This window comes from Coturnix japonica, chromosome 10, assembly GCF_001577835.2.
Source record: "Coturnix japonica isolate 7356 chromosome 10, Coturnix japonica 2.1, whole genome shotgun sequence".
In the NCBI taxonomy this organism is placed as follows: domain Eukaryota; kingdom Metazoa; phylum Chordata; class Aves; order Galliformes; family Phasianidae; genus Coturnix; species Coturnix japonica.
The window spans coordinates 7,996,528-8,017,232 of record NC_029525.1 but is presented as its reverse complement, the minus strand read 5'-3'; the positions used below and the strand labels follow the sequence as shown (position 1 = coordinate 8,017,232).

The following is a 20,705-nucleotide window of genomic DNA, read 5'->3' as shown; positions in this document are numbered from 1 at the left end:
AAAATCCCTGCATTTTCCACATCTACAGTCATTAATAATTCTAGGCCAGAAGTGGACTGCACCCCCACTTTGCCAAGTGATGCAGTGGGGGTGAAGGGAAGGGCCAGAAAATACCACTTAAACTATGAACAAGGCTCCACATTGCTGCATTCTGGTGCTGTTCGCGAGGCACCAAACAAACTGATTGCTATTTAATTAAACTACAAGAAACGTAAAGGCTGTGAGAGATTAAGAAACTTATAAGCTTGGCAGTCTAGAAATAAAGACTAAGGGTACAAATTCTGCAAAACTTTTTATGTGATATAAGCATAATTCTCTTGGAACCGCATATTTGTAGCTCACCATACATTATCATACAGTGGAAAAGGTCAGAAAGCATTTACATGAGTTATAGAAGGCATTGTTTTTTCTCTTTTTAAACACCAGGCCAAACAACTGAAATTCTGAAATGGTTTGAATGCATAGGCCAGAAACATACTTCCATCACATTTCACATGATTACAAAAGTCCAACTGTATAACAGAAGTCAGATTTACCAGAAGAAAAATCATTTGCTGGATATTAACCCACTATTGATCCACTTTCATCTACAGAAACTTTCTTGAAGTTACCAGGAAACATTAAAGTATGCAGAACATTAAATATATTTACAGGTTCAGTGCACTTCAGATTCCTCAACAAGGTACTGAAACAGCAATAGAAAAGGAAAGGAGCTTTGCTTGTGATGATACAAGCAGCGTGACTTAAAGAAAAAAAGGAACTATCAGCACATTAACATTGATATGGTGGTCTCACAAACATTTGCCAAACCACAGCAAAGAGTGCTTTATTTTCCTTTACAACCAGTGCTTATTGGGTAAGAATCAATAAAACTAGAAGTTAAAACTTGCTTGTTAATTCTCAATTCCATATTAACATTCATGAAGGACAGAATCCTTCCATAGACACCATTTACATTACATCCGAATCATCTGGACAATTTTCACGTTCTTCAATAAAACCACATGGACCAACTCAGACCTCACGTGCCTTACTGCAGCTCCTGGTCATGCACATACAGTACAGCCACATCTGTCATACTCAAGCTATTCATAATTAGACAGTGTAGGTGAAGTTTTCCTCACATGAATTTTCTTGGACAGAGAATCTAGCCAGATTAAATACACAGGTGTCTGAAAGATACCTCCATGATCTCACGAGGTCCACATGAAATGTGATCGTGGAGATGGTTCAGACACTGGGAGTGCTGCTGACCCCTAAGGAAAGGGAACAGGACTGAAACATGAACAGAGAACTGCCGACAGGAAGCAACCTGAAGTGTCTTAGATCCCATCCCATGAAGTGCTTTCACACAATTCCACATGCCTGTCACCTACCAAGGTCCTAATCAGATGTCACCACTTACACACTAGTGGTAAGTCAAGATCATGGCAGGTGCTCATTAAAAACATGCTCTTGTTGCTACATAGGTTACTCTGTACAACCACCAGCGTGGGGCTTGTTGCCACCAGCAGTGTTTAAAAAACAATGTTAGAAAAATTCTCAAAAGAATCAGATGAACCCCCAGTAAACGTTCAAGTCTGAGTGCATAAAACAGATCTGTTGGCTTTAAAGTCATCTTTAGGTAATCGCTACAAAGAATGACTGTTGATACCTACAAAAGCTGCATAATGAAAATAAATACTTTCAGTCACTTACAATAAAAGAAATATACATTCACTTAAACAGAGAACGGTACTTTAATGGATTATTTGGTAGTCACTGTACAGTCCTGAGCACATTTTTGCAGGCATATTTTAGGTCATCATCCTTCCAAGTCCAAGACAAGTGCCAGTTGGAAGAAAGCCACGAACACTTCTGGGAAGCATACCTTAAATTCACTTTGGTAATTATCAGTGTGACTCTGTAAATCCTTCGCTTTATTTTCTCACCCCAAATAGATTAAGGCAGGTACTGTTGTTATTAGGATTCTTCCATCACCTTTTGACACTGATAGAGCAAACCATCTGGAAGAGCAGAACAAGGTGATCTGAACCACAAAGCCAGCATCCCTGAGTGAGTACGACAGTGCAGCAGACATGGCACGGATGGAAGCAGCTGGCATGCCAGTATTCCCTCATTACCTTAAAATAACAGAAGCCACAGGGGGAAAAAAAAGAAGTAACAATTAGATACAGCTATAGAATCGTTCACAAACCTCTGATTTTTTTTCCTCAAACATTCACATCCTTTCCAGATCTCTTCAATATAATTACAAGTTCACTCCCCAGTAAAATGTACTGTTTTACACTTATACCTTCACAGCAACCTTTGCAGAGAGCTGAATAAGGCCAATAAAATCCTCATATGCGTCCATGTGTTTACCACACTTCCAAATGTTTAGTTTTGAACTGTAAGTTACCTGTTTCCACGTACTTATTTTTCTAGAACATATAGGTTCGTAAACAGCCTCACAGCAAACCTTCACTCACCTATAATATCAACTATGTGAAGCTTCAGCTTTTGGTGCAGTACACTGAGAGCTGCTGAGAAGGAATCTTGAGAAGATGGCATTTTAATATTCTGTTTCACATCATTGGAAAGGGACAACCACAGCTTCCCAAAGTCTTCTGTAGTCATTTCCATTGGCCTAAAGTTCACCACAGATCACAGTAAGATAAGATACACTGTTCTCAATAAATTTGGTCTCCTAAAACAACATTCCATATTCAAAACTAATTGAATAGAGCAAGCAACAAACAAGTGCAGAGCAGTTTAAGTAAAGCCCTCCTCTTCCCAACATATCATTAAGAAGTTTCTGTGTCTTGATTTTGGGTTTCTAAATTAAAAAACAGATTATTCTATGTAGATAAAAGATCTCCCTCGTTTTGTTGTTGTTGTTTCTTTAAGTATGAAGTTAAACTACAGTTATTAAAAGTAATTCCAAAGATGAAGCCTTGTGTTTTCATAATCCATACTCAGACAATCCTGCATTGTCCAGTGCTCATTTGAGTATACACACCTTTAAAACTGCAGTTTTATTTACCTGATAAAATCCAACAGTGATAAAGGTATTGAAAATTCAAGGTGAGTTTCCATTTCTGATTGATAATTAACAAAGCCAGAAATAGCTCCCTGTGTGCAGATTTTGTCCATCCACACGCACTTCTGACAACACCCCACGCTCTGAGCTTCAATCACAGAAAACTGGCAGGCAGGGCTCTCCAAAATCTGCATCATTTTTTAAAAGAAACAGCATCTGAGTATCACTGATCAGACTTGCAGTCACTTTCAATCTAAAGGAAGACAGTGAATTCAGAACTGAAAATTCACGCATATTTCCTTAGAGAGGAAAGCAGCGGGAAATCAAATCAAGATGAATAGGAAAAATGAGATGTAGCGTTTAAATACATTATGAGTTTAGTACAGGGATTTCTGTCATCACCTTTTAGGAGAAGCCTAACAGTCATATCACAGGCATGAAGGAAATGATCAGAGAAAAAGGCATGCCTGCTATATTGAACTAAATATGACACACAAATGCAAATGAAACAAGAACTTCCAATTAAATACGAAATATAATGGAAAGCTTCTTACCTGAAAATGTTCTTCTTTTTCAAACACTACATTCACAGCATTAAGTGCAGAAGTGTTTTTATTTGAAACAAACACAACTAGCAGCAAAGAGTCATCTTTCCACACCTTACATAAATACAGAGCTAAGGTGTCACTCTGACAAAGTTCTGTTACTTCAGAGTGAGGGAGTTCTTCCAGTTCTTCTGCTAAGGAAGGGAGCAGCACTGTTTTACTGGCATTTTCACACTGAGAACTTGGAGAAGGCTGAAGAATTTCAATATTACTATCAGCAAACAAAGACAGTGGAGACAGTCTGCTATCTGAAAGCTTGTCATCCAGCCCAGGCTTTTTTACAGACTGAAGTGTTTCTTCCACAGTATCTGAAGAACAAAGGGAAGGTTTCCTTAACACTGTGCGTTTATCTCCATCACAGTCTTCCTTGGTAATAGATACAGTATCAAGTAAGGGACCAAAATCTGATGCAGTGCTATTTTGCATATCCAGTGCCTCCTCATTACTTTGGGCTTCATCTACCTTTGATTTTCTTTTGAACTTCTGAGTAGACAAATCCACTTTCCCCATCTGAAAAGTGAAAAAGAAAATTGATGATGGAAGGAGCTCCTACTAATAAGCTGTGTAAATGTTAACAACGAAACAGAAGAAAGGACAAGTAACAACCAACAAAACTAATGAAAGAACAGTTCTTAGGGAAAACTGGTAACAAAAACAGCAGGTAAAAAGAAAGAAGTTCTACTGAACGGGATGTATTCCTGAGATTGTTTAATCAATATCCAGTCTGTTTCATACTTTAAAAAAGATCAGATTACACTGGTAATTTCCAATAGTTTTCCAGTGTCTTGATGTCACCTGTCTAGCTCTACCAAAAACATCAATTTGATCTCTATTTCCATATAAGTATTTCTAATTGTAAATAAGGTTATATACAAACTTCTAACTGGCAAGTCAAAGAACCACTTACCAGACTGACACCAGCATTTGATCCCAGCCCAACAAACAATGTTGATGCCAGCTGCTGCTTTTCTTTTTCTTCCTCAGAGAGACTGGAAACTTGATCAGATTGTGACACAGGCGTTTCAGCCACCCGTCCTGCTAATAAGCTGCTACAAGACACAGTCTGCGGCTCATCTTCTTTCCCTACTTTGCTTTCTTTTTTTGGAAGATAGCCTTCTTTGCCCCAGAGCTTCCTTACTCCCTCCAATTTCAGAGTATTTGTCCTAAAAGAGAGAAAAAAAGCAGGACTAACTATGTGAACATCATGTTCATAAAAGCATGCCAGCACTCTACTTTAAAGACCATTTGCCACTTTGGCACTTTAATTTACACAGTGAATAATGGAGTACCAGTGAATGCTTTCCAATCTGCTTGAAGTTCTGTGTTAATAATGTTATTCACCTCTTACAACGCCCTGCAAACACAAATTCAAACTACACTGTAAAGTCTGCATAGATTCCTGCAGCCAGCAGTAGAAACCTTGTCTGCCAACTCTATCCAGAGCTTCAGGTTATATTTATAACATATTTGAATAGCAATTTAAAAGTGAACACAAGCAACAGAGTCTTTCTTTCCAGGAATCCCTACTCATCTTTAAATGACTCTACTCCAGATTCTGCAACAATAATGTAAATTAAGGTGGAAAAATCAAAGAGACCCAGAAAGTGCTGCCATTTTGTATAAGAAGTGTTCTTGTTTATGTAATTATTATTTTTTTAATGGAAATACAGATATGGAATTTGCAGTGTTCTAAAACTTACAGAGCATCTTACACTGCTTATTTTAACCTTCAATCTAAAAAGGTTTCCTTAAAAGGCGTGCTATTTTAATTCCATAAAAAGTAAACGTGGTTTATAAAAAAACTGAAAGCCAGTAAAGTACTCCATCCATTAATCCTGTCTAAATTTTATTACAGTAACTCTGCTTTGATCTATTGTTCACCAAGAATGAGAAACAGTTTAACCCAAGGAAATGGTTCTGACATTAAACCTGCCAGAGCTCAAGGAGCATTTGGACAAAGCTCTCTGATGTCTGGTTTGATTTTTGGATAGTCCTGTACAGAGCCATGAGTAGGACATGACGATCTTTGTGGGTCCCTTCCAACTCACAATATTCTATGCTTCCAGTTATTTCAAAGAAGATACCATCCTAAACTTCTTATGTGACAGAAGTTTTCAAGTTTAACTGCATTCTTTATAGCTCTATGTAATGAAGCAAAAGCAAGTGAAAAACAATAAGAACACAAATTTAAATGTATTTCGTTTTAAAAACAAATTAACTCACTCTTTATGCCCCATCTCAGCACTATTACCAGATGTATCAGAACCAAATGATAAGCCAGTGGGGGACTGTCTACCAGCAATACCAGATGAGGACACGCTTGAAGCAAAGGACAATCCATAGGGTTCAAAATTCAGAGCTGCAATACAAGCAATCTTTTAGAATTATAGTAAAGGCACAAACAGATAAGAAGGAACTCCTTCTGAAAGAAAAAAATCAATACAATGCACTACTACACTTCCCATGCTATCCTATTCCGGATCATATTCGCATTAAAAACAAATTTGTCCACTTAAGTTTCATTTAGACATGTGAGATAAACAGCATAAATGAACTCTATCAAATATCACTAAAATATCTGCCAGTTCTTAATATCTGCAGACCAAAATATTCTATCAGATCTATGCTCTTCCATTTGCTCATGCACCTACATAACACATTCTGAGTTCACATCAACATGTCCATATACCACCATCTGCTTTACAAGCATTCTTGACACTTTGGGCTATAAATTTATTTTCAACAAAACTGGCAAATCAGGATTCAGGCCACCCACCTCGGCTATGCTTTCTGGAACAAAATATAGTTTGAGTAACTACTAAAAATTGTTTCCAACAGTACTTTAACAAAAACTGTCAGGGTTAGGCAAGAAATACAGCACAGACCCTCCACTGCAGCCCTGAAACTATACAGGGCTACTTTCTCTCACTTCCACTCAGCCTTACGCTGCCTCCTTCCCAAGAAGCAGGACAGAAGTGTTGGAGATCTGAGAAGAAAGAGGTCTCCTGATGCAGGAGCTAATAAAATGTCTGTTCTTTCTTGGTTTTTTATTTGTTTGACTTTTTAAAAAGACACAAGGTCTTTGAAAAAACAACACTCAGATTCAAGCATTAACACCACATAAAAATTACTTACCTAAAAAATAAAATTCCAATTAATGAATTTTGTAGAGTAAAATATTTGTGAACATTCTGCCTAACCTACACCTTATCTCCTAGAGTTATTTTTGAACCAGTGGAAGATGCCAATCAACACTCGTGATAACTGAGAGAAAAAACAGCAATTCAAGCCTACGGTGGTTTCCCTGTATAATTTTAAGAACACTGCAAATGCTGGACTGTGAAAGGGATGTTCTGTAGTCACCTTTCCCTTGAGAAAGCTTCTCCTCTTGTCTCTGGTGATGGGGCTTATATGGTGCTGCACCCCGGCCAAGTCCCTCAGCCACAAACTCATCCAGAAAAGATAAGGAAGCATCTACCTACAAAGCATTAAGGAAAAGGAGAAAGTGATGAATACATTTTCTATACAAAAGCCTGATGTTATCAGAATATTTTTGTCTTATCAGCAAGATTAGGATCTTTTGTCTCACATGCCATATCTACCAGTAAAACTGCTGTATTCCTCACATCCACTAAAATTGTTTTACATACAGAAATTGTTTTTCAAGTATACTGAAACAAACTTTGAGCTAGAGATACGTAACTTAAATCAACCCGTCCAATATTGATTTCTTACATAAACAAACAAAAAAAAAAAGCAGAGTGGATGTGTCCTAAAGCAATAGATTCTACCATTATATGAAAACACCGAAGGAAAAAACCTCAAGGATACCATCCATATCAATACTATTTTCCCACCTTTTAGCAAAATATTTAACTTCTCAGAACTACAGAAAGGTTCAAGAACAAGCTTTCTTACCACCATGTCATTACAACTAGCATCAAATGGAAGCAAGCCCTTCATCAATACTTTGTCTTCACACAGATGCTTCAATTCAAAGATATGTTGTCTCATGCATGTATCTAGAGAGCCACTGAATTCCTGGATTAACTTGTCAACTGTTTTGGAAAAAGAGGCACGTGATGCTATCTTGGTGACTGCAGCCATAATCCATGCTTTAGTTTCAGAGGTAACAAAAGTCTTCTTCAGCAAGTTGTGCAACCTTGTCAAAATAATTTCTGGATCAACATCTGTAGCAAGGCTGGAATATTCCCCCAAAACCTAAGCATAAGTAACAGAGAAAATACACTATCACTCATAGCAGAGCTTTCAGTTTTTAAATCAGCGTATAGTATCAAATAGTAACAAAATGAAATGCATTGTGCAAACAATCACTGATGTTGAAATGTTGTGGTTTAAGCTGGAAAGCAGCTGAGCACCACACAGTCGTTAGTTCACACCCTATTCTCCCAATGGGATAGGGAAAAAAAATTGGGTGGGGAAGAGGGGGATGAAAAAAGAAGTAGAACTTGTGGGTTGGGATAAAGCTATTTACTAAGATGGAGAAAAAGATAATTATTACCTGCAAGGTTAAAACTGCATTTGATAACCTAACTGATAAAATGGAAGAGCTCTCAGCATGCAGGCAGATTGATGATGTTGCTAAACTCACAACCGTGTATTCACTTTTGACCACACATCTACCTTACCCAACTCATGACTTGAAGGAACTTCTGTGGGTAGAACACATTTTCCTCTTCGAGTAAAGCTAAATAAGACCGCACTGCGTATGTTCGCAGATGTCTATCTTCTTTTCCATCATCGAATCCTGGAAAGGAAAAAAGCATGTTTTGCTTTAAACACAAATGCCACTTGCTATTATCAAAGCACGTTTTCAGAAAGCCAAATGATTACATAACATGTTTAATGCTCCAAATCAGATGGTGATTTACCTTCAGCCAAAAGCCTCAGAAAGTTGTTAGGGATATCAGGATACAAAACATCACCTCCAACTGAAAACACTGCATTCATGGTCTGGATGAACCACTCATTGTTAGGAGCATACCTGTCCACATGTTAAGGAATGAAGCGCTAAGGCCTAACTTCATTTCTTTTCAGTTTGCTAATTAGCACATCTTAAACTGTAAACGAGTGAATAAATGGCAGTGTGAAAAAGAATGCTTTAATGAGGCTTCACACAATAGAAAGAGACCTGCTTATAAGGATTTAGATCTGGAAACCTGCTCTACAATACTTGAAGCTCACACAAGCTCCATCTGACATATTCTTTAGAGTCTATTCATCCAGTAGCACTTAATGAATGACAGATCAGCTCTTTTCAGCAGTTCTGCAGCTGTTTTACTAAATAATAAACGGTGTGAAGTACTCAAGAGAAAGCAATGCTGTTTCCTTATATCTAAAATTTGAACAGCATTTGCTAACTCTGTAGTTTAAGAACCATTTGTTTCTGCCTTTCCTCAAAGGAATCAAAATGCACTTTACTGAATGGAAAATTTCAACAGAACTGAAAAAAGAATACATGCACTCATTTGTTTGCATTTTAAAGAGTGAAAAGCACAACTGTAACACTTCATATTTCAAAAGATCATGGAAGATGCTTTGAAAGGTTCCAAAAGGCTTCTGAAAAACAAAAGGATATTTCTCAGCCAGTTCTGCTATTTTGCCAGCTAAGGTGATGATAGCATATTCTTCCTTGGTTTCTTTTAAGTAGTCAAGCATCTTCTGAACAATGACAATCACATTATGTCCATTTGTAATTCTATAAAGAATTTCTAAAGTCTGAAAGAGAAAGGAAGATACATTTAATCAGCTTTAATGACTCAAAACAGTAATCAGGGAAATAGAAACACTTCAGTACGATACCAGAATGAGAGCAACTGTCTTTGCTTAATGAGACTTAATTGAAGCATTCTGCTTATCTACAGAGTCACATTAACATTGTTCATAACTGCTCACTCTCAGTACCTGAGACATAATACACCTTTCCCACTCTTCATTTTAGAAAAGTTACTAGTAACTTAATTTGCATTGTTTAAAAATTCACTGACCTCCCTTTTAATAATGGGATCCGGATGGTCCAGACATTCAATTATTGTCATCTGGTGCTCAAGTGCCAGATTAGGATCCTGCTGAATAACACAGGTCAGAGCTTTTAAACCTAGAATATAAGCAATTGGAAATTATCTAAAAGAGTATACACCAACATTACAAAATTAAAAGGTCTTTAATGAAATCCAGTTTCCTTACCTAAGTATTTCAAATTAATCTGGGGTGACAAAACAAATTTTCCAATGCACTTGGCAGCCTTTTCAAGTAATTCAGATTTGGGGTAAACTGTATAAATTGTTTGGACACATTCAAACAAGATGGCTAAGAGAAAAGAAACATAGTAAGTGGGTAATAAATGATTATATTATGCAAAATCAAACAAGCACACAAGTATACACGCTAGTATGATAACATTATGAGACTGAGCACTGCTCACTGAATACTTTAAAGTAGTCTTACACCTTGCTAGTAAAGCATCTACTTCTAAAGAACTGAATACCTATATTTTGGCTTTCAAGCAGATATTCTGTATACAAGAAGATTCCCTTTTTGCAAATAAATGATATTCTCATTGTGTTCAACTCAAACTTGAAAGTATAGAGCTACTGCTGCGGTACAGCTTTAATTACACAGCCTAGCAGAACTATTCCTTTTGTTACCATCCATCTTCATAAAACGTGAAAGAATAAATTATGATTATTCTGGCTTGGGTGGTTTAAAACAGATAAATAGTGCCACAGAAGTGCAGTACAGCATGGAGTAAGACAATTTATTGTAGCTCAATACAAAAAAAGGAATGAACTGAGAACAAGATAAAACAGAAAACTACACGGGGAGCAGTTCTGTTGCACACTGACTCCATTTTTTGTTGCTGCTGTTCTTGTCTAACAGAAGCAATTAAACTGAATAAACTGAACATCTGGCTGAGGCTTCCTCATATATTACTGAAAGTCAGTACTGCTCTCTAACTTCCCTTTTCTGTGGAAAAAGAGCTTACACGATGTTTTAGAAAACAGAAGTAGGCATTATACAAGAAGTGGAGGTCTGGACCACATTCCCTTTTAAAGTAATTTTTAAAACAAGTCTAAATTCTCCCTCTGTTCCATTAGCACAGGTACTTTGCCAACATCCGTGCAACTTTACTTTAAAAGGTAAAATAACAGGACTGTTATGTTTGGGGTTTTTTGGTCCTTAATATACTATGAAACAGCTCTCAGGCCATGAGGATACCAGATATGCTGTAAAGAAAGATACCACTTGTTTCATCATTTACTAGTCAAACACCTAAGAACACAACTAGATTTTCAGAAGTGTTGCACACGTATTTTAGCATGCATAAAGACTCTCACCTACCATAGGTAATATTATGATTTATCTCTGCTCTTCTTAAAGATTCCTCCAGAACATCATACATCAGCTCACTTGTCCTGTTTAACAAGAAGAACTTACAGTTCTTGTTTACAGCATGTAGTCTCAATTTCAGAGCAACCAACACACCAGAATTAAAAATATAAAACAAGAAACTATGGATTCAATTTAATGTGTTAAGAGTTCTATAGGCCATCTCTAAATGACACCTAAATGTTTACAGCTTTCAGAAGAAACAACTACCATAAGAATAAAAGCATCTAAGCAGGAGAAAAAAAAACAAACAACTAGGTACTCTTTCCTGTGGCTTGTTGGGTTACCCGTTGTTTGGTAACCCAGTCACAGAAACTCCAGCAAAAACATATTTCAAGCATATTCCATAATAATTAATTTCCTGTCTAATTCAGAAGCTGAGAAAGTAATTTTTCAATGTAGAAGGTTTCTGCTGAGCATATTGGTTAATAATTTAAAAAAATGCATAGGAGGTCCAACTCAGGTAAAATCCTCTTACAAAAAAGACAGACAAGTTATCTATGAGATAATGATCACAGCTGTATTCTTTGTACTTCCATAATATTAATTACAAAGAGCTGATTACCTTGGATCATCTTTTCCTAACAGTCCCAGTATTCTTAAAAGCTGAATTTGTAACCATGGCGCTGGCACGCTGTGGTAATTGAAATCAATAGGGAGCTTCCCTCCAACTACCTGCTTCAGGATGATTACAAAACTCTCTGTCAAGTCTTTATACCCAGATGAGTTTTCCTGTGTAACAAAGAAATACAACAGAAATACTTTAAATACAGCACCTCAAAAGCACAATCTACAGACTTGAATACAGTCAAAGTAGCCACCACTTGATTTCTTTAAACCCAACTTCTAGTCTCTTCCCACAACATCTCCCTATGCCAGTTTCTTGGACATTTGCAAAAAAAAAGCGAATATAACTTTAAAGCAACAGGGAAAAAAACACACTGAATTCTTTAATGTTCTGTAGAAGTCAAACTTTGTTGCCAGCTAAGGATGCCAATGGTACTGAAGTACTTGGATATGCAAGAAGTGTCAGTCAAGCTTAATGGAGAGCAAGTGCAAACATAACATCCATCACCACTACATTAACTTTTCTAACAATTAGGAGTAATATTTTGGTACAAAACTACAGTACCCTACCTGCTTAAAACAAAAGATACATAAGTAGCTCTGAGAGACGATCCTTTGCCTACCTTAATCATTTCCAGATAAATATGCAAAGAAGCAGCCATGACTCCAACATCTCTGTCACATAAGGCTTTCCGGAACTTGTCGTGAATATGCTGTACTTGGTTAGGAGCAATGAGATAGAATTTATATAAAGCCTGAACAGCTTTTCTTCGGATAATTTCCCTGAAGGAAAACAAGATTTTTCACAAACCAAAGCTGTGTATTTCAAGAACTTGACTCGGAAAAACAGAAAACTTATTCTCATTTCTCCAGAAAAGTAAAGTAAAATTACAGGATCAGCCATCAGAACAGTACGACATGGATAGAGAGGGGAATCCATGTTTTACAGTTGCATGACCGGATGACTTTGTAAATACCATCTAAGTGAAGAAGAAACACAGCAAACTTAAGAACTGAGTAATGTTTAATGTCTGACAATTCACTAAAGCAGCCACCAGATAAACCATGAAATTCACAATTACAAATACACGGTGGTCACACGTGCAGCTTCAAAGAGAAAGCCTAGGAGTTACTGAGTGACTGTGCTGTTTCTTAGAGCTTTCTAATTAATATAGCACTTATAATGTTTCATCTTCTGGGTGTGGGGAATGACAAATACACCAAACAAATAAAGGTTTTGGATCTCTTCAGATACACTTTTAACCAATAAAGCTTCAATAAAGAGTTTCATAGAAAAGAAGCAACAGTGAAGTACTACAAGGATCCCCCCATCTGATTCCCCATATACTCTACAAATACCTTTTCAACCACATATTTACTAAAAGGAGTCCAGCAGACAATTATATTGACCTATTCAAAGCAGATATAAAAGGAATGAATACTGGTCTAATATTTTGCAAAGAGTACAAATAAATGAGATAAAAATACAAGAGAAAAATGGAGAGGAACCATTTCTGAAAGTAATGACTAGAAAGGCCAAATTAGAGAAAAAACGTCAGTTTACTAAAACCACCAACAAAATTAAGTCATTCAACCTTACAAGGCCACATGCAATTCTGTAAATGAATACATACTTAGAATGCTGGAGCTTGTCTTCTATTAAGGGAAGAACAGCTGGAATCATCTCCCGTGGAAAGATCTGGCTGACAATGGTTAACGCCATGCTCACCTCTACTAGATTAGTGCTCTGTAAGTCCTATTGAAATCATTGAAATAAGACAATCATTTGTCATGTAGACTTTTAAGTTCTGTACAGACACACCCACCTTCAGCCAGCAGGATGGATCTAGCCCACTACAGCAAGCAACCTGCTGGTAATCAGCCTGCTGTCTGCTTGTGTTTGAGAAGTGACAGCTCTCACTGAGCTAACCGAGCTCTTCCCTTCTTTCATACAGAAATAAGGAACTCCTCATATTTTAAATGTACATGATTTCAACAATCAGTATTTTCTTACTGGAACAGTTTAATCATTATAAAACTATGCCGAGCAGCCACTTGAATCAGTGGGATGAGCCACACTTTATACTGAAGCCAACAGTATTCTCTCCAGTGCCTTTTATCTAGCCCCAAGAATTTAAAAAGAGAATACTAACATGCCCAGTTATATTGGCAATTACATATTTTTACACTGTAATTATCCACGCCCTCAGAAGAGAATGTAAATTCACAACCTGTCCCCAGTACAACTGAAAACAGAAGATACAGCTCATTGTAACCTAACACCAAAAACACCCCCCAGCATGCAAACATGGATGGAGTGACGAAATGAGATCAGAATCCTTTATCAAAACAAATTAAACACATTTAAGATGCCCAGCTCACAGCACAGATAGTTTTGGTGCTCGTTTTGGTTTAGTTACTTGGAGAGTCTCATTTCTTACTTCCTTCTATAACACCAGTTTCAAAGTATATTTTAAGGATCATAAGTTTTTTATCACAACAGTAAAACGAGCACCATTTTCAGTCTATAATGGAGCTTACTGTGACGTAGAAGTAATCTTTACATTAGAAGTTAGAACTGATTACTGTGAAAGGTACTACTGGAAAAGAAGACAACAAACCATCACTCTGTGATGGATTTTCAGTGTCATTCCAAAGCATAATTCCAGTTTCTATCAAAACAATCAAAAGAACTCTAAGAACTCAAAGAAGCCAACAGGAACCCACTGTCGGCTAAAGGCAAACTTTTACACTGAAATATGCATGCATCGTTCATTCTGAAGTTCAGAAAATATACAAACAGCGTATCTTACAAATGGATTTTTTAATGGAGTTATCACCTGTTTACAATTTTAAATCTCAGTGCTCAGAGGCACTGAGATTAAAAAAAAAAAACCACATTTCAAATTCTGATCTAACCAAAGAAACAGGAACTTTAAGAGAGCAAGATTTAACTTATGAGTAAACAGCTGAGATATTGTACGACATAAATTAGGAAGAAGCGGTCCAAGGTTAGATTACCTCCAAACCTCCAAAAACACTGTACCTTCACAACTGTGTTCACAAGCAGAAGTAGCAGTTCATGATTTTCATGGAGAAATAAAGAAACTGCCAAGTAACCTACAAAAAAAAGCAGCCTCCATTACTACTCTCAATAAGTAACTTCAAGATAGAAAACTTAATACTGTCTGTAATACAAGAAGAGTTAATTCAAACAATTATTTTTTTTAAAAAAAAAAAAAAGCCAATGTTGGTAAAGTAGCTCATGTTTTAAATATCAAAACTTTATTTCCAAGCAAACATTTTTAAGTTGCAATAAAGCTCAATAAATAATAGCCAAGAAACCACACCCTGTGAGAAATATGACACTGTTAAGAGCTAAAGAGCAGCCAAGAACATCGTGAGAAAGCAAATCCTGGAAAGTGAATGTCTTGTCTGCTGACAAAAATCACATTCCTACGCTGCAAATGCACTTCCTCACATTTGTTTCTCTTTCCTTAAAAATTAGAGGTTGGTTTCAAATATAATTCCACACTCCAAGTTGAATATAAGATTATTTCCCTTTCCTATGCCAGAACTCCTTTGTTACTTAACAATAAAGAAAAAAACTTCAAACTCCAGATAAGAAACATACCAGGAACCTTTCCTTCAGAAAAAGAAATCCCTCTTCAAGTTAAACTAAAGGGGTAAAAAACAGAGGCTTGAGGAGTGTGCCATTACTCAGAAATACAGTGCTACTATTTGTCTTAGAAATGGATCTTAGTCAGAAAGGGCTTGGTTCATTTAGAATTTAAATATAAAAATGAGTAACTTAGGCCAAATTGCACTATCTGGACTATCAGAGTCCCAAATCTATCTGCTTGTGAAACTACACTTCATCAGTTTAGCACACCTGTAGAAACGTATTCAGGTTAACACAGGGAGTAATGTATCTTGACTGGATCAGCTGACAACAATTCTTTGATAAAGACTTTGGTATATGGTAACAAGAACAGACAAGATCAACCTTATGTATCGCATTTAACTGCAGAATAAAATGAACAACAAACCCACATACACTCTCAATAATATCTTATTACCAGATCAAAGTTTAAATGCACTTTGTGTCTGGAGAACTTTAAGCCAACTTTATTAAAAAATGCTTCTTCACCAAAACCTACTTAGAGGAACTCCTGGTATGGAAAGGTCTCAAACTGATAATAATAAGACACGCCAGTTCTTGACACTTACAGAGGTCATACAAAGTTTTCTTCAAATCAGCTTACCACCTGCCCTCCCAGGTTTGCTGAAGATTAACTTTCTTAATCACTACCAGAGCATCTGTGCACTGGTTTGCATTACTCAGGGAAAAAGCAACTTTAAATCATCACTCGTAAGGCATTTCCTCAGAAACTCCAACACTTGAGTGGATGATCCAGATGAAATTCAAACAAAGGATATCAAACAAGTATATCCCGCAAGACACTGCCTTCCTTCTCTGTATGCAGACATAGCATTGCTTGGAGTTAAGCCATTTGCTCTGCAAACAAGAAGAAATGTCTTCACTAGGCAGTTGAATCAGCAACTGCAAGAAAATTCTCCAGACAATACAACCTAACTGCTACTTCAAACAAAATCTACTGCAAGAAGTTCTATAGCCACACTGCTGGCAGGGCAAGGAAATCAGTCCTATGAAATTTTAAAGAAATCTGAAATAGCCTTTCAGATTTCCTCAAGAACTTGTGCACCCACACTCTAAGGATCTCCCAGTTTGACTCACTTCCTTCAGCTGTTCCTAAACTAAAGAATACCAGCGTCACCAAAACAGACAATAAGAAACCTTACTGCCATTAGCAAAGAGGGCCCAAGGTCCTTATAAAAACTAAGACGTTAACTGTAACCAAAATGCTGGGAAGGCAGTACCGTGCTTGTGGAAATTGTGCCACTCACAGTTTCTTTCTTATTTTGTATCAAAATTCTTAAAAAAAAAAAAACAAAAGGCAGATCCTGACAGAAACTCGTATTTAGTTTGGAGTTGGTTGTTAACCACATTTGTTGTAAACGACTTATTAGTGCTGCCACTGAAATCACTGAAAGATCTGGTGACTGAAAGTGATTTCTCTTGCCTCCTGCTCTCCAAACTCACAAACTAGGGAAGTAGTTATTTTCAGAAAGAGAGACTTCAAAACAAGGCAATAAAATCGGAATACTTTAAATAAGTTGTATTTCTAAATGAATTACAAGTCCTAAGAAATGTCAATAACACTGTTTGAAAATATTGAGGCTACAGCCATGTACACGTACCAACTCTTTTCTCCAGAAGGTTCCCTTGCTGTGCAAGCTTGATTGCATGTATATATCCAAAGGAAGATTCATATCCCAGCATTTCACAATAGATGAGCCTCACCATACATTCTTTCATCAGTCTCTAGAAGAACAAAAATAAATTATTGAAGATTTTCAGTCTTGCTTCATACTTTTCTCCACCACTTTAACAAAATGCAAGCAAAAAAGTGCAATAGGAACATACGAACATTCCTGTAAGTTTCCTAACATCAGATTATTTCTCACTTTTTCCATTATGAACATGTTTTTGTGATTCAACATTGATTTTGAGCACAACAGAACTCTTCCAATAACTCCCTCAAAGATATTACCTAGTTTTGAGCACGGAATTACTTACTGAGTTACCTGAAGTGTTAAACAATCTCACTGCTAACGCATTCTTTAACCAGTCACCACATCGTCCTAAGTTATCATTATATATGAGGCAGAAGAACAAAATCACAGTGTCCTGACTGTACAACCACACTGCAAACATTGGCAGCATCTCACGTTGATGACTGAGCAGCTATGCAGTAAAAAACCAGTCACTCCACTGGGCAATAAGAGTGAAGCTCAGAGTTTATAGGCAGGGAAAGCAGCAGGACGAAAGCAACCACTGACAGAACTTACAAGTGAGGTGGTGGGGGCAGAAACCATTGCTTTCAAACTGGTTATTTCCTGCTGGATTAATTTTTCTTCCTCCTAGAAAAAAAAATAATTAAACTTGCCTTAATTCTGTGTAATTTTTTGAGACAAGATATGATTTAAAATAAACCATAAAAATCAGAGGACACGTATTCACATAGTGGGACTCAATATTCTCAATTATTCCCGCACTCCCCGGGAGGAGCCAAAGGCCCGGCCCGCCCCGGGGCACCGCCCGCAGCCCGTACATGCTTAGAGGTGAGCGCCGTGATGTTCCGGATGAGGCTCCCGAGCCGAGAGGAAGCCGACAGCCTGTGGGGGCCGCTCGCACCCCCCGGCCCCACTCCCGGCTCGTGCTGCCCCAGCAGGGCAGGCAACGCGCCCAGAGTGCGCTCCACCACGTCGCTCATGGCAGCACCAACACGGCCCGACACAGCACGGCCGGAACCGCAGGGCGCAGCGCCGCCCAACTCACACGCACTTCCGAAGCGCCCGCAGTGCTACGCGACCGCTGGCCGGCAGGGGGTATCGCGGCTGTGTGCCGTGCTGTGATCTGCTTGTTTGAAGGCTTGTGCTGGCGGCTTGTAAAGCTTTTCCCCTGTAAGAAGTGCGGTGGCTGAGGATACCCCTTCCATTCCATGCCATTCTAACAGTTCCCTGCTTGCAGCTCTGTTAAAAATCGCTTACTCAGAGACACAGCTGGAGCAGCTTGTGAGCCTCGCAGACAAAAAACATGAGCTCAGGCAGCCAGGAAAAGCTGTGGTGCAGCTGATGGAGCTCGAATAAACGTCAACATGTCAGTAGCTTGGTGTTTATGTCAGATCCTTTTCTGAGCCTCGAGTGCCTCAGTAAGCAGCCCCTGCAGAAGGACAGCCCGAGCCCTCCACCATCCATTGGGTTCATTCCTGGTGCTGCTGCTGGCTGTGTTGGAATCAGGAGGGCTATTCATAGTGCAGACATGTTAGGTGTTACAGATATTCCTAATGCCTCGCAGAAAAATCACCATTAGCTCTTTTTATTCATTTTCTATTAGGCAATGGAGTCCTTGAAACATCATAATGTGAGATAAAGCAGAAGAAGCACATCCACAGCAGGATGGAAATGTTACCATCCAGGCACGCTCTTGGCAAGGTGGATTGGCAGCGTTTGTTCCTTTTTCTTCTTTCATCTCCTTTCTGTTTTCGTCAGCTGGATGGGAAGCCTTGAAGTGTGGTTATAAAACAACGGTAAAAATAGCACTGAGCAGCTGCATTTCAGCTATTTCTCAAGGCTCTGTATCAACTGCGTTCACCACAATAAAAACATTCTAATTGCCATTCCTGTAAGCTCTCCTTGGCATCTGATATCAAGTAGTATTCTTTCTGGCTCATGAGTCATTACTGGGAATACATAGATCTAGAATAGAAAAAGGGTTGGTTCCGCTTGAGCCAAAATAGAGTCTAAAAAATAGAAGAGCTTATGCGTTTCACTGGATTTTCTCTGCACTGTGGAGTGTGTAACAGTACGTGATGTAAATGGTGCCAAATAAAAACGGATATAGCGAGAGCTAAAGACAGCGCTTTTAAGTTGTCATTTCTCTATGACGATTAAATGCATTTTCTTGTAATTAGCAGTGATAATGTCATGCCAGCTCACCAAGGCACTACAAAGGAGTACTGAGTCAGATATGCAAATATAGAGCATGGCATTGCAGATGGGCTCAGTGCTTGCCTCAGATGTGTCTGAGTACACCTCTATGCACCATCTGTGTTGCCTGGCTGGAGCAGAAATGATTAGTGTCCCAAGTCGTAGGCTTGGCTTCGATGAAGGCAGGTTTGGAATTCCTTTCTCTACCCCACTGTCACTCCAGCTGCTGCAGAGTTCTGCACTGGTTCTTGTTAGAGAGGCTCAGCGAAGCATAAGGTGATTTAGCTCCAGGGAAATAACAGACATTGTAGAACTGGGGAATAATGTGGAAAAGATTTCTACATTATAGAAATAGAAACACTTAAATTATAAACATAAATGTATAATATAAAACATGCATTAGGATGCATTTGGACATATCAATATAGACAAAAAGCCAAATGTACACATGACACAAAAAGGTGTATTTTTAACCAACAACTTTTTTGCAGTATTCTTATCAACTAGAATTCCTTTTCTGATCTCACATATTTGTGGCTATCCTGATTTCAGTATATTTAAAGTACATTTACTGCTTTGGTATGGCATGGTGACATTTCTCTGAATGGCTAAAGGTTTATGGATGTGTCTTTTCAATGTATGGTGGGAAATGTTGGAAGTGGGATAGAAATAAATGGCAGAAAGAGTAAACAAAGAGAAAGTCTTATTTTTGACTCTTGAGAACATTTGATAGGCAGTGAACTATCGAATTAATACAAAACTGAGGTAGAAAGTCAAGCCACATTAAAGTAAAATGATGTTTTCATTTTTCAGTTACATTCTACACTTCCAGGATTTCTATATATGAAGAAGATGACAGAGTAAGAAGACAACACTTTCCTTTGGAATCTGCTTGTTTTCTGTGCTCCAAAGAAGAGGGAAAAAAACAGTTTAATATGTTAATTTTCCCCATGAGTTGTCAGGCAATGCGTAAAAAAGGCTTTTTTATGTTTACGTACAACCATGCTTGAGATGTTCTTACCTATGATATCCAATAATTTCCAACTCTGGTACAGCTTCACAGATAGCAGCTATTCTATAGTTGAGGACTGTGACTTATTACTGCAAGTTCTTTCCTTTCCTCTGAATCTGTGGATCTTCAATTTAATAAAGCAAGCCTGACATAACCTAGAGCATTGGATCTTGCCAGTATCTAATGTAAACAAGATGGAAAGACATGAGTATTAAGCGTAGTGATTGCTAGCAGGAAAATAAAGGAGTTGCAGTGATTTCTAGTTTTGTTTGGTCTTTTGTTTGCTTGGGTTTTTTGTTTTGTTTTTGTTTTTTTAGTACAACTAACTGTCATTCTCCCAATTTTTGTTTTTCCCAACTTATATTATAATGATATTATAAGAGATTGAATGGTTAGGCTGTAGTCTTGGATTCCAGTTATATGTGCACTGATGCCCTTCATGTCTTCATGTGGCCAGTTTTAGCTATTTTTTAGCAATCACTGCACTAAGTACTGTGGTACTCTGAGGTTCCTC

The 20,705-nt window shown here is 37.8% G+C and overlaps 1 protein-coding gene and 1 long non-coding RNA gene across 7 annotated transcripts; one reads left to right on the top strand and one right to left on the bottom strand.

Annotated features, from left to right (window-relative positions):
- Positions 1-279: 279 nt before the first annotated feature.
- AP4E1 (adaptor related protein complex 4 subunit epsilon 1) lies at positions 280-18,009 on the bottom strand. 6 transcript variants are annotated; one of them, XM_015872878.2, is made up of 21 exons: positions 17,802-18,009; positions 17,539-17,610; positions 16,888-17,011; positions 14,651-14,724; positions 13,239-13,360; positions 12,228-12,387; positions 11,603-11,769; positions 10,990-11,063; positions 9,835-9,957; positions 9,636-9,745; positions 9,227-9,366; positions 8,520-8,632; positions 8,277-8,395; positions 7,546-7,848; positions 6,991-7,105; positions 5,851-5,986; positions 4,535-4,790; positions 3,577-4,137; positions 3,026-3,210; positions 2,472-2,629; positions 280-2,123 (listed from the first exon to the last, which is right to left on the bottom strand). In XM_015872878.2, exons 1-21 carry the CDS (start codon positions 17,961-17,963, stop codon positions 1,963-1,965), a joined length of 3,435 nt encoding a protein of 1,144 aa, XP_015728364.1. In that variant the 5' UTR covers positions 17,964-18,009; the 3' UTR covers positions 280-1,962. The 6 variants fall into 6 exon arrangements, with proteins under 6 accessions (XP_015728364.1, XP_015728367.1, XP_015728365.1 ...); XM_015872881.1 differs by lacking the exons at positions 17,539-17,610; positions 17,802-18,009 and adding an exon at positions 15,835-16,123 and having other exon boundaries at positions 14,626-14,724; positions 16,888-17,002; XM_015872879.1 differs by lacking the exons at positions 17,539-17,610; positions 17,802-18,009 and adding an exon at positions 15,835-16,123 and having other exon boundaries at positions 16,888-17,002.
- On the top strand, positions 18,007-20,453 carry LOC107318722. The gene is made up of 3 exons (XR_001557456.2): positions 18,007-18,153; positions 18,587-18,684; positions 19,993-20,453. It is a non-coding gene; the product is annotated as an uncharacterized LOC107318722 (long non-coding RNA).
- Positions 20,454-20,705: the final 252 nt, after the last annotated feature.